The 16273-nt window shown below is 41.2% G+C and overlaps 2 protein-coding genes across 4 annotated transcripts; both read left to right on the forward strand.

The window, feature by feature from the left end:
* The first annotated feature begins 852 nt into the window (after positions 1 to 852).
* LOC148374098 (elongin-B-like) lies at positions 853 to 7951 on the forward strand. Of its 3 annotated transcripts, none has more exons than XM_088332355.1 (4): positions 853 to 933; positions 4331 to 4465; positions 7091 to 7199; positions 7278 to 7951. In XM_088332355.1, exons 1-4 carry the CDS (start codon positions 910 to 912, stop codon positions 7388 to 7390), a joined length of 381 nt encoding a protein of 126 aa, XP_088188481.1. In that variant the 5' UTR covers positions 853 to 909; the 3' UTR covers positions 7391 to 7951. The 3 variants fall into 3 exon arrangements, with proteins under 3 accessions (XP_088188481.1, XP_088188499.1, XP_088188490.1); XM_088332373.1 differs by having other exon boundaries at positions 902 to 1048; XM_088332364.1 differs by lacking the exon at positions 853 to 933 and adding an exon at positions 940 to 1165.
* A 147-nt stretch (positions 7952 to 8098) lies between these two features.
* On the forward strand, positions 8099 to 14542 carry LOC148374099 (uncharacterized). Its single transcript, XM_088332343.1, has 4 exons — positions 8099 to 11647; positions 11731 to 12066; positions 12176 to 12279; positions 13223 to 14542. The coding sequence occupies exons 1-4, from the start codon at positions 11515 to 11517 to the stop codon at positions 13307 to 13309; spliced, it is 660 nt and encodes a 219-aa protein (XP_088188469.1). The 5' UTR covers positions 8099 to 11514; the 3' UTR covers positions 13310 to 14542.
* Positions 14543 to 16273: the final 1731 nt, after the last annotated feature.

The raw sequence follows: 16273 nt of genomic DNA on the forward strand, positions 1-16273 counted from the left end.
AAAAAACTGTGATGGCATGTACAAAGTCACTTTCAAGTCAATCCCCCTCCCTCCTTTTCTACCTAATGTGTTTCAAATTCCGAACCAGTTTGACTAAAAGTATGATAAAATCAGATGTTGAGAAGACAATCACAAAGGTTCTTTGAACCCAGATGAGATCAGGTGAACTATATTTCCACAAAAATATCTTTCTTGGGGTTTGAGTTGGTGTTTGGACTCTACTAGAAGCAGGCCTATTAATTTGCTTTCACCATTGTCATGCTACACCAACAAATGTATTTTTTTGAAACCTGCAAGTATTATATCATTGCTCTCCAGCATTTCCCCATTCCTCAAGCAAAACGTGTTCCCTGAACAGATCTGTTAAAAGTATAAAGGATGAAAGTAGATGGACATAGTGAAAAATAAACTGTGCAAACAATCCAAATTATAAGAAAATATGAATAAACGAACATGCCAGGGGAAAATACAAGTTACTTAAAAATAGCTAAATGTTATACAAATATTATTCGTTTTAATGACTGTCTGGTGGTGGAAAACCTACATGGATAAAATGTAAGTTTTACTTTACATTGAAGGCGATGAGAGATTTTTCTACCCATCAATTTGCACTGGTGCATGTAGAATTTAGCACTAATGATAATTAGATTGACAAAAAATATATATTTTTGCGTTTATTTTGCGTTTATGTTTTAGAGTTGTGTTTTATCACAATATCCTCTTTGAACACTTTGACAATCTTAGTTTTAAAATAAAAGATTTCAGACAAGATATTTTTGACAAACACGCTCATGTCGAAAAGTAACGCATATGTCTGACGTCACATAAACGAAGCCTCTAACCAAGACGTAGGTGGTTTGTTTTGTCCATGAAGGCGCGAGATGCGTTCAAGACGAGGGGTGCGAGACCATGTATGCCCGTACTTTCCTACATGTAAGGAAGGAAATGACGTGTTGATGTTAATGCATACAATATTGATAACCAAAGACCTAAAGAAAAGTCCCCTTGACTTACATACCAGACGTTTTGGTAAAGGCCTGGTGGTCAGGTGAGAAAGTCCGACTGTCGCCTTAAGGATTTGAACGCGGCATCAGCTGTCGCTGTGCAGCTGAAGTGTTTTTTTCTCCTTTTTTCTCCCTCACTGTACAATCGACCGCTAAACATGGTGAGTGTAGAAAACGCACATTGTTCACCTTGTATGCCTTTGCCGACAAGACTCTTGGTCAAGCGGTTGACTTTTTTAAACGTGTTCTTCAAATCACGTCAAAGCGGAAGCTATTGTTAACACTAACAATCCGCCGTGTCCAAGAAAGCTGTTCAGCTAACTGGCTGGGAAGCGATCAACAATACTGTCATTAAAGATATTCCACATGGCCTTGTTAATAAATCGGTGCCTTGAAGTGTAAAGGCTATTTGGGGACTTTCCGATTTTTATGATAGACACACGGGAAATTTGGCTTTGAGGCAACATACAAATAGCTGAAGTTGACGGTTGAAGAACAGAAACCCGATTTGGTTCAAGTGTTGTGTTCTCGTACATTGTTTTGGCCCAGTTCGCCATGAAACGCCGATTTCCTTTATTTTATTTAGTTCATCTTGGCCGTCTGTCTGTTGACGTTTGGGCTAAGCTACTTCAAGTTAGCCCGTCATGATTCCCCACTAGCGCGTTTTGCCCACGAAACATTTCGAAACGACGCAAAGGTTTCACAATCCAATCGCATGTTGGTATTAATGCAGTCACTTTTATGACTGCATGATTACAAAACTAATGTTGCCCTCCACGTTGGTATGAACACTTGAGTGTGTTACGATGTTAGGCTAAGCTAATTAGCGCTAACTTGTGTCATTTAAACAGTTTCACTTTACAGGCCATCATCACTTTATTTATATTATTATAACCCTTAATGTCCGGAGATGGCTGGAGCCCATCCCAGCCATCTCCGGGCAGTGGGCAGGGGACACCCTGGACTGGTTGCCAGCCAGTCGCAGGGCACACAGGGACAGACAGCTCATTCGCTCATTCACACCTAGGGACAATTTAGACCAGCCAATTCACCTGAAATGCATGTTTTTGGAACGAGGGAGGAAACCGGAGTGCCCGGAGGAAACCCACGCAAGCACGGGGAGAACATACAAACTCCGCACAGGAAGTCTGGAGACATGAACTGTGCCGCACAAGCGCTAGCCACTGCGCCGCCGTGCTGCCCATGGTTTTCATTTAATTTTATAATACTTGAGTGCCAATTACATATGGAAATATAAAGGTGATGGGCGTCGTTTGAGGTATCCTTAAAAAGTTGAAAGTTAAATACTTCATCTAATAATTATGTGTTATCAATTCTCAACTGAGTTCAAAGAGCCATTATGCTTTATTTTCCACTGCGCCTAGCTACTCGTATCTTACGTTTATCAGAGCTGTTCGGAGTGAAACACTTTAGGTTTGAGAAATAGGGGGGGGTGGGGGTGGCGTTCTGAAGAGAGACTACTTGCTCGGCCCTGCAGTTTTATTCTAATTGTTAGTGGAGGATGGAAATGGTGAAAGTAAGAAAAGGTCTGCTTCTGGTAAAGTCCAAACAGCAACCCAAAACTCAAGAAGAATGAAATATGATTTAATCGAGCGCTTCTAAGTGCACGCGCATCACGAATGAGCTGACTGAGGCTGCAATCATAGCAATGTCAGAACAGGAGATGGCGGCAAAATAAATGCTAAATGGTCTGATTTTATGTATCGCTTTTCAGGTCAAAGAAAACCTCCCAACGCCCTTCACAATTGTGCTTCACACGTACCTATTCACACAGACACTCACACACTGATGGCCAGAGGCAGCCATGGAAGGGGCCTACCTGCATATCTCAGGCGTTAGGGGTTCAATGTCTTGCCCAAGGACACATAGACATTTAATTCTGAGGACCCTGTAATCAAACCTGCAACCTCTCCATCCAAAGACGAGCGCCCTAATAACAAAGTTTGAAATTCTGTACAGCTCCTTTAAGTAGAAAAGCCGGTGTTAATTTTTGCATACATTCTTTTCAACTGTTTTAAATGGACAGTGTCACTGGATGTTCCTGTATTGTGTTGAGCAACCGAAAACAAATGCCCAAAAAGCACAAGGGATAATACAAACTATAGACACTCAAAGTGAACAAACCGCACCGCTATTATACTCCCCCTTTGCCCAGCCATTCACAAGTTTTTTTGGTTTCTGGCATTTGCAAGATGGCAGACAATTATGTCAACTCCCTGTAAATAAAGCCAATTTGATTTTATTATTTAAACCAATTCAGTTTTTTTTTTTTTGTACCACATGGTTAACGGATCCCTTAACCAGCAGGGTCGTATTGGCACAATTTCCCGTGGTGCTTCTTGGGCAAGCACATCCTGGTGGTGCTTACCCTCTCCAGGCCATTTGTTTGGGTATGGGTTTGCTCCCCCGCAAGAAACGGATAGTACTGATTTTCATGTTTACCAGCAGCAAGATAAGCCTCCTGGGCTGCCACAGATACAGCACCTTAATCAACTTGTCGCTGTGTTTTTTTGGGTGTAAAGCTTCATCCCACTTTTCAGAGATGAGCTGGAGATTGGCATTGACGTGTGTGCGTGTGTGTGTCAATACTGATACTAGATCCTAAATCATTGGGGGAAAATTATTTAATTCTGCAATTTAGAGTAGGCCTTTTTTTGCTTTTGTTCATATTGTACGATACACATTGCATCACTTGTGGCTTTCATATTTTTCTCTGTGGCTGTGACGTTATGTCCTTGGCTTCTGTGACATATCAAAGCCCCTTTGTTCAGTAAATGACTTTGTGTTTTGAGTAATTTTTTATCTATATGCTAAATATTCATGTATTTAAATTAATAAATGACTAGATGGATACAAATTGAAAGGGTTGCTTCAAAATAAAAAAATCAATGATTTAAAATAAGGTACATAAATACATACATAAATAATTCAATGAAATGGTTCCTCTAATAAAAATACATAAGAACGCACTAAATAATAAACACTGTCCTATAAAAATGAACACTTTTCCGTAGTAATATCATCTGTTAGGTTTGCGGGGTCATTAAAAAGCCAAAGAAAAATACATCTCAAGTCCTGTTTATTTGTAAAGCCCTTAGTCACAAGAAGTCTAAGGGGGGTTATGGGTGATTGGTTGGATCCAGTTTAACCAATAGGGTCGCAGGGGCAACATTTCCTATGGTGTGACTTGGGCGAGTACAGCCGTTTGGCGCCCATCCCTCTCCAGGACAATACATGTTTCCACTCAGTCTTGACAGACTAAAATTACAAAACAAATGACAATAAGTATATCCTTTGTCTGCTAGGATGTGTTCCTAATGATCCGCCGTCACAAGACAACCATCTTTACTGACGCCAAAGAGTCAACCTCAGTGTATGAACTGAAGCGCATTGTTGAGGGCATCCTCAAGAGACCACCTGAAGATCAGAGGCTCTACAAGGTAAGCCACGTGTGTCGAAACTGACTTAAGAGATAACATTTTTCAGTCGTCCACTGTATACACGAAACATTAGATTTTCAAGTAAAAAAATATACAATTTTGCAAATTAACTATTGACAATCATACCTTATTCTTTTTCATAAAACATCTTTTTCAAGTAAAAATGTTTCTGCCATTTTCTGAGTTGACAATTGTAAACAATTGCATGCTTTTTTTCCTCAATGTCTTTCAAAATGTGCATTTGACGAATTGCTTCCATTTAAGTGATTTTGTGGCCAGAGGTAAGATCTTAGTGCCGTTTACTCAACAGGCAGAAACATCCGATTCCATTTTGAAAAATGACATGAGAAAATGTCATTTTCTCTCAGGTTTTACACATTTTTTCGTTGCCAGAGACAATATGATCATTTATTAATGGACTAAAAGATGAAATATTATGATGATCTGAATCTGAATGTATGGCAGCACGGCGGAGCAGTGGTTAGCGCGTGTGCGGCACAGTTCTGAGGTCGTGGGAACCTCCTGCGTGGGTTCAAATCCAGCTCCCGGCCTTACTGTGCGGAGTTTGTATGTTCTCCACGTGCTTGCGTGGGTTTCCTCCGGGCACTCCGGTTTCCTCCCACATTCCAAAAACATGCATTTCAGGTGAATTGGCCGGTCCAAATTGTCCCTAGGTGTGACTGAGCGAGTGAGTTGTCTGTCCCCGTGTGCCCTGCGATTGGCTGGCAACCAGTTCAGGGTGTCCCCTGCCCACTGCCCGATGATTGCTGGGATGGGCTCCAGCACCCCCGCGACCCTACTGAGGATAAGCGGTGCAGCTAATGAGATGAGAGATGAGATGAGATTATGATGTATGGCACGATAGTCAGTTGTAATGACTGATGACACATGAGGTAATCCCCTTTCCTGGATGACCAGTGCTGCGATGGATAATAATAATAATAATAATTTCCTTTGTATTGTCATTCTTTGTAAGAACGAAATGTCGATACACCTGACCCGTTGTAGCGAGCCGATGCAGCCGCAGCCAACAGAGGGCGCCGCCATTTTTACCAATGTTATAAGTCTTAGGTATGACTCGGCCGAGGCGCGAACCAGCGACCTCCCAGTCTCAAAGCGGGCACCCTACCATCTAGGCTACTTGTTGCAATAACAAATAATACACAGATATTTTCAACCTGAGATGTAGGTCATCCGTAGGCTAGAGAATAGAATTGTGCTCTAAGACTAGATTTAAACTGTTCCACTGAGGTTGCAGATCAAATCTCAGGAGCCAGAGTATTTCCACAACACCGGGGCCCGGATGGAGAACGCTCTCGAACCTGCGGTTCTCTTCTTGGCTCTTGGGATCACTAGTAGACTGGCATTTTCAGCGCAAAGGCTCCCGGATCAGAACATAGGGGGAAAGATATGAGGGAGCAAGTCCATGCATGATTTTGTATGACACCAACAGAACCTTAAAATCTTAAGCCAACAAGGAGCCAATGCAGGTTAGCTAAAATCGTGTTAATGTGATCAAACTTTCGTGTCTTAGTTAAAAGCCTCGCTGCAGCATCTTGTACCAGCTGAAGGCTCTTGATTTTGGACTTAGGGAGACCGGAGAGTAGTGCATTACAGTAATCAAGATGGGAGGTAACAAACTCTTGATTTATTATCCCAGTACCGGACTGGGGCATCATAGGGCGAATTTTAGCAATGTCGCGAAGATGGACAAAAGCTGTTCTAGTAATATTCTTAACGAGTGTTTGAAGCAAAGACTTGGGTCGAATGTGACGCCTACATTTTTGACTATGTCATGCTGGGTTTTCAGAGCAGTTCTTGAGAACAAGTTGCGGCATTTTCATGGACCAATAATTAACATTTAGTCTTTTCAGAGTTGAGGCGCAAAAAGTTGAGTGACATCCATCTTTTTATCTCAGTGAGGAAGGCCTCCAAATTTTCACAGTGTGGCAGATTCCTCCATCGGAAGATATAGTTGAGTGTCATCTGCGTAGCAATGGAAACTGATAATGATATTGTCGTCATCCTTGACACTCTCACCAAACATAATGTCCTCTCCCTTTATCCAGTCGCTAATTGAAAGATAATTTGTGCTCTTTCGCTGTCCCTGTTGCCGTCTCCATCTTTTGCAAACCCTTCAACCCGCTATGCATTTGCACCAAATTCAGCCATTTCTATATCTGTGCGACACGTCAGCAAGGCTCAAGCCTTGTCACGTGACCGAAACTGCTCGACGATTGCGTCCCAAAACGAGGCTTAATTTTTTTTCCGGTCACGTCACCCTAGATCTCTGACACAGGCTTCGAGACAGGGCTTCATTTTCCATGCCCGCTCTTACGTGACACAAGGTTCGAAGCAGTGGTTCATTTTCCCATCACTACATGCATGTTTTTAGGATGTTTGATACGGGAGTAACCAGCATAAATCCATCGGACAAAAACTCAACTTAGGAAGGTCGGTAATTGGAGTTGAGCCTCGGAGCTCTGATCTGTTGGCGGACAAAACAGTGTATTTAATCTTGAACGCTGAGAAGAAAGAAACCATACATTATTAGTATGCTGAACTCTATTTTAAAGTCAAGTGTGACACATGACCATGTTACCTGTCTTACTTTCTGATGTTCAGGACGACGTAGAACTCGAGGACACGCAGACCCTCGGAAACTGCGGCTTCACCAATCAGACGGCGCGACCACAGTCACCCGGCACTGTAGGCTTAGCTTTTCGACAAGGCGGTAAAATACACTTTTCATCCCAACAGATATTGATCGTTATGTAATCGTCTTAAGTTCCCCGCCTGGTTTTGCCGGCAGATGATTCGTTCGAGGAGTTGAAGATGGAGCCTTTCTCCACACCCCCAGAGCTCCCCGATGTCATGAAGCCGCAAGACTCGAGCAGTACAGGCAACGAGCAAGCTGTTCAGTGAGGGAAGGGGCACACGGAATTCCACGGGGATTTAGGGCGGGCATAATATGTGGAAACAGAAGAAGACATCTCCAGCGGAACAGAAGCAAGACGGGTTGTTGTCATTGTTATGTAAGCGAGTGGTGCATGCTAGAAAATGTCATCACAGCCAAGACTAGTCACAACACTGTCACCTGCTCAACACCAAGCATTGTACCTCCTATTTAATTCTTCATTTTTGAGCTGTCGTTAAGCTGCCTTACGTCACTGTGAGTGTGTTTTTGTTACTTATTTGGCTTCAATGACGGCATCGAGCAGGAGAGACCTCTTTATGCTTGTGTTTGTATTGTTAAATCAAATGAATGAGTTCACACCTTCAGCAACACCCCTCCTCCCACAGGAAAGCAAACCCTGTGATTTTTATTAAAACTTTAATCAGCGCAAAAACACTTTGGCTAAAGAAATGTGTGCTTGTTTTCCCAGTTTCAACCCCCCACTATTTTAAAGTATTGAAGTTTCTTGCCTGTATTTATAAGATTGTGCTGATCCCCGCACCCCAAAAATAAAGAAATAAAAACTTGAAGCTGTGGGAAAGTTTTAAATTTGGGTTTTGGTCAATCTAGAACAGTGGTCGGCAACCTTTTCTGTACCTCAGACCGATTAAATGTCTGACAGTATTCTCGCATCCCAACCAAGTACTAGTAATAATAATAACGGGCCTAAAAATCTGTCATCACTCGGGATCTAGATGACATAAAAAAGGCATTTGATCTTATTGCATCATCACAATATTTTTACTCACGGTACCACGTTGTACAACAATGTTTTGGCTGAACCTTTTCTCGTATTACTCCCAGACAACATTGTGCAATGTGGCACTGAGTAAAATTGGTGTGATGATGCTTTAAGTTTTTCTGTCTTTCCTTTGTCATGCACAATCCAAATAGCCCAGTGGTTAATATTTTGCGTTCTCACTGCCGTGATCCGGTTTCAATTCCCGTTGCACTTAATGCTAAGCAAAATAAAACGGGGATTTTTGTCGAAGGATTACTGTTGCTCAATTATGGTGATACATTAATGTAAAACCTCAGTATATTTCACACCCAAGCTTTGCGTTTTTTTGGGAGGGAGTGAACAAAAAATGTGTAATCACAAAAAAATATGGTATCAACAAAGTATAAGGCTTTTTAAAAAAATCTGTGCAGCTGGGTACCAGTCCATGGCCCTGTGTTTTCAGACCACTGATCTAGAAAACTGTCAAGAAATAGTCTTGAATCGATGCATAAGTCAAATAAAAGTGGCCTCTCATTTGACCTTCATATTCCTGCAAAATTAATACTTTATCATACTCATTGCTTCTAAAGTATTTTCCCTGTTGACTGTTTTTTCTGCTTCTAACGTCAGAATACTATCTGACTTGTACTTGATATGAAGGTATTTACCCAAAAAAACAATGTGCACATTGGATCTGCTTCTTAAGTTGTTAACTTTTTTCAGGCTGTATGTATTTTTGTGAGCGGCCTTAGTCTTGCTTCCTAAAAAGTACACAAAGTGAAAAAATTATCTGCATTGAAACACCTTTTGTAAGCATACCCTTTCCTTCTGAACGTGATACCTTTTTTTAAGTTTTACTAAAAGTAGGGCACAGGATTTTCCAAAATGTCCCTTCAACATACCACGGCTTGATGTGTACCGTAATTTTCACCTTTCCTCCACCCATCCCCAAACGTCGCAATTAAACTGTCGCAGTCACTCAGCGTGTGACTGCACTCCTCCAAATATCCCAACCTCGAACTCATGTTGCGGGTCCTTTTAACTAAACGCTCCCAACTTTGTCCGTTGGAGAAAGGCAACATCAACATCTTCTTTGTATTTCTTAACAGTAGTGTTGGGAATAACACGTTCCAAAGGAATGCAATTACAGGCGCTGCCCTACTTACGAATGATCCTAGGTTGAATTCAGTGCTATATTTTTTATCGAATGTATGTTTAGGGTTTGTACAAGTAGCCTGTATTGTTTTGAAAACTGAAAAATAAGCATTTCATAAAATATTATGCTCTTTAAGATAAATAAAGTGAAGTTTAACTTACTTTTGGAAGATGAGTTTCAAGAGTTAGGCGACTTCCTCCTCCGCGGTAGAAAGTGGCCGAAAAAAAGCGATCCGACCATTTTCTCAACAGCATCAAGCCTTCTTATTCCACTTTCATTTAGAAAAACTGCTCGCTTCTTTACACTTTACCCCTACCATATGGAATGGATGCACAAGATATGAAACAATAAAACGTCAAAGTATAGAATATTTACACACTAACTATGAAGAGTAAGACTGATTTCTTCTTCGAGGTGGATGCTGGGTGAACTCTCATAGCCCCACACGGCGGTACTACAGTAATGTCCTGTACTCTGAAAAAGGTGCACGCGATACAAAATCGAACTTATGGCAATGTTCAGATTTTTTCTGACATCCCGAAAAAAATGTTTGTATCTACAGTTTTTCATTAGTCAAATGTTCATAAATAGAGGAGCGTACTTTTCTCTGTAACAAGTGCTGTAACACATTATTGTTGAAATTTGAAAGTTGACTGTCGTTAGAACCTTAAAAGCAAATCGTGAATTGCAACATCTATGCAATTAGCAATGCTCCCACACTCATAAGACTACATATAACTCTGCCAGCAACACAACACTACATACAACCAATGATCATGGCTGGGATGTTAATGCCTACCTACAAAATAAAACTGAATGTAGTTAAGGTGGCGCTGTCTCAGACAGGGGCGTTGCCACGGTGGGGGCAGTGGCCACCCACAGAAAAGCTCTGCCCACCCAAAGAAAAGTGGAAGTACGACTAACAGCATTTTGGGCACTGCATACATGGGATCCCGTTCATACAACAATGTGTATGTCACAGACGCAGTGTGGACTCTGCTACCCCCTACCGCACAGTGTGTGCCTGAGTCTCCACCGAGTCCCAACGAGGTTGCAGATCGAATCTCAGGGGGCAGAGCATTCCACAGCAACGGAGCCCAAATTGAGAACGCTCTCGAACCTGTGGATTTCTTCTAGGCTCTTGGGATAAGTGGTAGACCAGCATTTTCAGAGCAAAAGCTCTGGACCGGAACATAAGGGGAAATTTAATCTGAAAGAGATGAGGGAGCAAGTGCTTGCATGATTTTGTATACTGAGAACAAGAACCTTAAAATCAGATCTTAAGCTAACAGGGAGCCAATGCAGGTTAGCTAAAATTGGGGTAATGTGGTAAAACTCTCTTGTTTTAGTTAAAAGCGTCGCTGCACCATTTTGTGCCATCTACAGTCTCTTGATTTTGGATACCGGAGAGTAGTACATTCATTCATTCATTCATAGAATATATCAAAAATCTAAAAGTAAAGACAACACCTCATTTAAGAATAATTTACAGCCACTAACGACATTCAGATGCAGAAAAGAAGTATCTCAACGAAGACAACATAAAATAAAAAAATGGAATCTTCAGACAACACCTCCTAATCATGTTCAAGTCAACCCCAGAAAACCTCAATGTTTTTAAAGTTCTACGGTGGTAATTTACCATGTATGAGCAATGGGTGATCAAGCGACAAGTATTGCATTCCAGTGGGAATTAAACCCAGCTTTCGGCAGTGAGAGTGCAATTTAAGACAGAAGGAAAAAGTGTAAAATTGTATTTAGTCGTTACACTATTATTACTCCATGTTGTGATACCATGTTGTCTCATATTTTTTATCTTGAAGGCGCTCATCATTTCAATAAATCTCCATTACAATGCGGTACAAGGTGCCACTGTAATGGAGCATTATGGGAATGAGTTCGGCCAAAACAACGTTGTTACAGTCACCGTACGCCTTCAAGATTAAAAAAAGGGGAGACAACGTTGCACTGAGAGTAAGAATTGTATGATGATATCAGATCTAATGCATATGCCCATTCAGGTCCATAGTGTTCTAGTAATAACACAACGGATTTAGGCTTATCATTATCGTTGTTATTACTATTATTACTGATATTATTATTGTTATTATCATTAATATTATTAGTGGGCTAGGCTGCGGCATTCAACCCAACTGTGGTACAGAAAACGTTGCTGGCCCCTGTAACATTTGTCGTTTCGGTGACAGGATGTTCAAATGTTCGACGATATAGCAAAGACATGTAGAAGCATTTCCTATTGTGGCTTTAAAGCTCGGCTGAACATGTCTCCTGGGTGTTCAGGTCTCATCGCTGTCCTGTGTTTGCTGTGCACAGCTCTGGCTGGAACAGGTCATTTGACTCTCGGATTATTTCAAGAAATGCTTATGCTTCCTAAATCTTACAGACATTGTCTCATTTTCTGTCTTCCCCAGTGGAGAACAACACTAGCGTGATATGGAGACCCAGCGGCGGATTTGTGACCATCCAGTGTAGAGCTTACCAAAAGAAACCATCATCCATGACTTTGTACAAGGGCCTCAGGAAGGAAGCTAAAGTTCTCTACATGAAATCCTATAAGAATACTGTCGGTTCATCGTTCAGTGACAGGCTTCAGGTGGATGGGAACTTGTGGAACGCGGATGTGAACATCTCCAAGCTGACATCAGGAGACACGGGGCCGTACTGGTGCACGTATCAATGGTTTGACAACAGAATTTCGGAGCTGAAGAATGAAGACGGCAGTGGCTCGGTGCTGCTGGTGGTCACTGGTGCGTATCTATCACCACATGACATCTCAAATCAAGGAGCAGATACAATACAGTCACAGATTAAAGCAAAACTCTCACGTGTGGCATATATTTTAAATGTTTGTATCAGATGAGCAGCAGTGTGGCAGCGCGAAAAGAAACCTTCTGGTGATCGTTGGGGTTTCGACTGCCTTGCTGTTCGGAATCCTAATCCTGCTCTGGTTCATACCCAAGGTGTGTATCAATGAGCTTATAGTTATTCTCAAAGTGGCAGTTCAGCTGTTTATTTACTCAACACTTGGGAAATACAGCCCCAAGTATTTTTTTATGAGTCTCAATCCTCGTGACATCAGGTAGGTACACATTATGTACATTTTTTTTGTATTTTCAATCAAAGTGAGACTATTGAAAAGTAAACATTTGGGAGCTCAATTTCCCCTAAGTTGTTAAAACATGTAGATCTTCAAAGGTAAATTGTGCTGTTATGTAGATGATATTGCATTTGGGAGCCAACCTCTTACCATACACAAAACATGCTATAGACATCATTTGGACGTATAAAAATCCATTGTAATTCATAATCCTTGACCTATCATAATCCTTGTGTATTTCAATGCATTTCCTGGTACAGTAATTTGGTGTTTTTCTCTTCAGATCCGTGTGGTCAATTGTACGCAAATAATTTTTTTGTTTAGTGTTTACCCCACTAAAGCAGCTGGTGGCGCCAAAGCTCAAATAACTCTAGCTTGCAAACCACTGACAGGAGGACTGCTGTTAGTGGTTAGTGGGCTAAAGTTAGTTCAGTTAATTCTTTTTACAGTCACTTTTAGGACTGGTATTGTCTCAAGGGGTGGTGGGCGGTACAGAAGTAACTAAATGAATGACTATGTGTATGGGTAAGTCTAACGCCACTGAACATTTTGAGTTGTTGGAAGTCAAAACATATTCATAAATGGCTGCGTCATCACACTTTAAGTTCACGTCCAAATAATGTACATTGACACCCATTGTGTCACAAAAAAACATCTTTACATCAAGTAAGCCGTGTAGATTCTGTAGATTCATGCTTTCATATTTGCCACTGGGGTCTCATTTTGTGCCTTTCACTTCAATCAACTGACCATTGCCAAAGTATTCTGAAGTTACGTATATTAATCTTACTTCCTGTTACTGACAGATCAAAAGGTGGAAAACCAAATTTAGGCCAGGACACCAAGGCATGAACGATGTGTACGAGGACATGCGTGGAATGATGCGACATTAAAGGCATCCCCGGAGACCTGCAAACAAGCCTAGCATGCATGCAGCTGAATGAACCAATTGCGTACACCAAAAACGCATGCTAAGCTAAGCATATGTGAGAGCAATAGTGTAATTTTGTCTGAGCTCCATATGACATTTATTCAGTTTATTTGAGGAAAAATGAATAGGCAGTAGAAGGTTTATTTCTGACAGTTAAGACTTGTGACCCACTCCAGAAATGACGTCATTTATGAATAATGTGCCGAATGTAAACGCTGCGAAAGTAGGCGTGGCTCACAACAATTCAAAGGGGGGGTTTTTAAGGGTTATTGATCTATCTTCGTTATTCATTATCCATTATCCGTTATCGGTCAGTTCATAATACGCTACAAGGCCTAGGAGCCGGGACACTTACTCTCAGCCAAAAGGCCAAGCTAAGGTCCTAGCCAATTCAAAGGGAGTACAATGGATATGGTGACATGCAGGCAATAGCATAACGTGCACTCTATCAAAGAGTCTGGCTGGAATGGTTGGGTTAGTCCTTTTATTTCCTGGTTACAAATGCATGTACACCCTTTCAATTGATCTGGTTATGTTTGTACTGTCTCTTCGTCCAAGGTGATTCATTTTCTTTCTTGGTACCACAGATACAAATGATACACGCCAACTCTGACTAACTCGTAAGCCTTGTGTATGGGTTCATTTCTACAGGACATTTGCATATTATATTCTCTCCCCACGGCAAAAGGCTAAAGTTGCACCCTTACATATAGCGCGTGTGAAGGAGAGAGAAAACAAGCACAATACTTCATTGATCTTTGTGAGCGATATGCATGAAATATTATTTCATGTCAAATTTTAAAAGCGGAAAAAATGTCTTCGCTCTGGCTTCCCTTCGCAATTATTCGCAAACACCATCAGGTTGTTCGTTTGTCACTAATCATACAAGTATTTAATTTGGTTTAATCCAAAAATCTGAATTCTGATCCCTGTGAGATTATTTCCTGTATGAAAACTGAACCAATGATCCAGTATACATAATCAAAGGCTGTAAATTTTGACCCCGTAACGTTTTATGAAGGTGAGGATGGGGGAATTACTTTTGCATTTCTGCCTTGCGCAATACAATTAAAAATCATTGTCAGTGAAAAATATAAGAAAATACTGCCCTATTGATGTACATATTCCAATAATTGACTCAAAATAGTCTCAAACCACTGCATGTTCTACTGTAATGCCTGAAATAAAACGAAAATCTGCCATTTTATTTGTTGCTGCATCATTTACAAACACATTCAACATGTTTGGCGTGAAAATGTTTCATAAGGATATTTAACGTCACGTTTTTTTTCCAGTCCAAGCTCTTCACGTGTCACTACCCAGATATAAAGTACTGATATTGACAGTACTTTGGGTTATACTTCGGATACAAAAATGGCTTAGTCCGAAATTACACAATCAAATCTACTGTTTTTACCTTTACAGATTGATGAAAAAAATATTTGCTGTTAATTTGATTTCTAACAGTATGTCAAACAAGCCATAACCGATACTTTTGAGTTGTCATCTACAGTGAACCGTTGTTTATCGCGGTGCTTACATTGCAGAAATAATCCATAATAGGAAATACCTTTGAAGTGTAAACCGATATCTTTTCATAATTATTTCTTTATGAAATACTCTTTTATACACTCGTACTGTCAAATAATAATAAGCGGGGTGACAGTTTATCTAATCAGAATGCAGAACACAGTGCACCATGCAAATTTATAAAGTAGCTAAACTGTGAAAAGTAAACCACGTAATATTGGGGGACTACAGTACTGTATAGTATACCAAAGCCCTATACTACTACTACATTGAAATTCCCTTCTCAAGTAATTTCCCAATTAAGAAATTACTACAATACATATTCATTTTAACGCACAAATTTAATGGCTATTTATCTTACCTGTAATTCCAAGTTGATTGTAAAAGGGCACTATAGGTGTTCTGAGAGCATAGCAGTCCCCCATATTAGCACCGTGTAGATAAACTTAAGTGCCACAAATCCTTTTCCAACCACCGACTCTGCAAACACCTCGAAAGACCCACAATTTGTTCTCAAGACCCTTCCTTTTTCCTAAAGTGTCCACAAGAGCACGCACATAAGGGCCCACGGACAGACATCACATTTATTTGCAGGAAACGACCAGACTCTCTGTACAATAATGTTTTGACCCCAAATTGTTAATTTGTAATAACAAGATCAATGATTTGCCTATGTGTGTGTAAAGTTTCAGGCCAGACATTATTTATTTGCGTGTCTGAATGAAATTTTGCCTATTATCAATCAATCGATCGATTGGACAGCTTTAGTTTGAAAAGCATCATCAGGAACTCCAACCGTTTACAGGACACGCCTCAGGTGACTGATGACATCAGTAATCATTTGCTACCTTGCGCTACTCCGCGGATTTTGAATTGAATTAACTTGTCTTTATTGTCATTGATATCAATGTAACATGCATTGTGTTCTGCAGCAGACAGCACATACTATCACAGGGGCGGCCTGTGTGTGCGTGTATGTGTGTGTGTGAGAGTGTTGAATGGGCATGATTGTCTAAGTGCGTGACTGATAGGCTGGTGTAGTCTAAGAGCAGGCAGAAAGGCGGCGCAGTGGTTAGCGCGTGTGCGGCAGTTCTGAGGTCATGAGATCGAACCCCCTGTGTGGAGTTTGCATGTTCTCCCCGTGCTTGCGTGGGTTTCCTCCAGGCACTCTGGTTTCCCCCCACATTCCAAAAACATGCATGTCAGGTTAATTGGCCCGTCCGAATTGTCCCTAGGTGTGAATGAGCGAGCGAGTTGTCTGTCCCTGTGTGCCCTGCGACTGGCTGGCAACCAGTTCAGGGTGTCCCCTGCCCACTGCCCGAAGATAGCTGGGATGGGCTCCAGCACCCCCGCGCCCCTACTGAGGATAAGCGGTGCAGATAATGAATGAATGAAT

Source organism: Urocampus carinirostris, chromosome 1 (assembly GCF_059441175.1).
Source record: "Urocampus carinirostris isolate Australia breed hairy pipefish chromosome 1, RoL_Ucar_1.0, whole genome shotgun sequence".
Taxonomy (NCBI): domain Eukaryota; kingdom Metazoa; phylum Chordata; class Actinopteri; order Syngnathiformes; family Syngnathidae; genus Urocampus; species Urocampus carinirostris.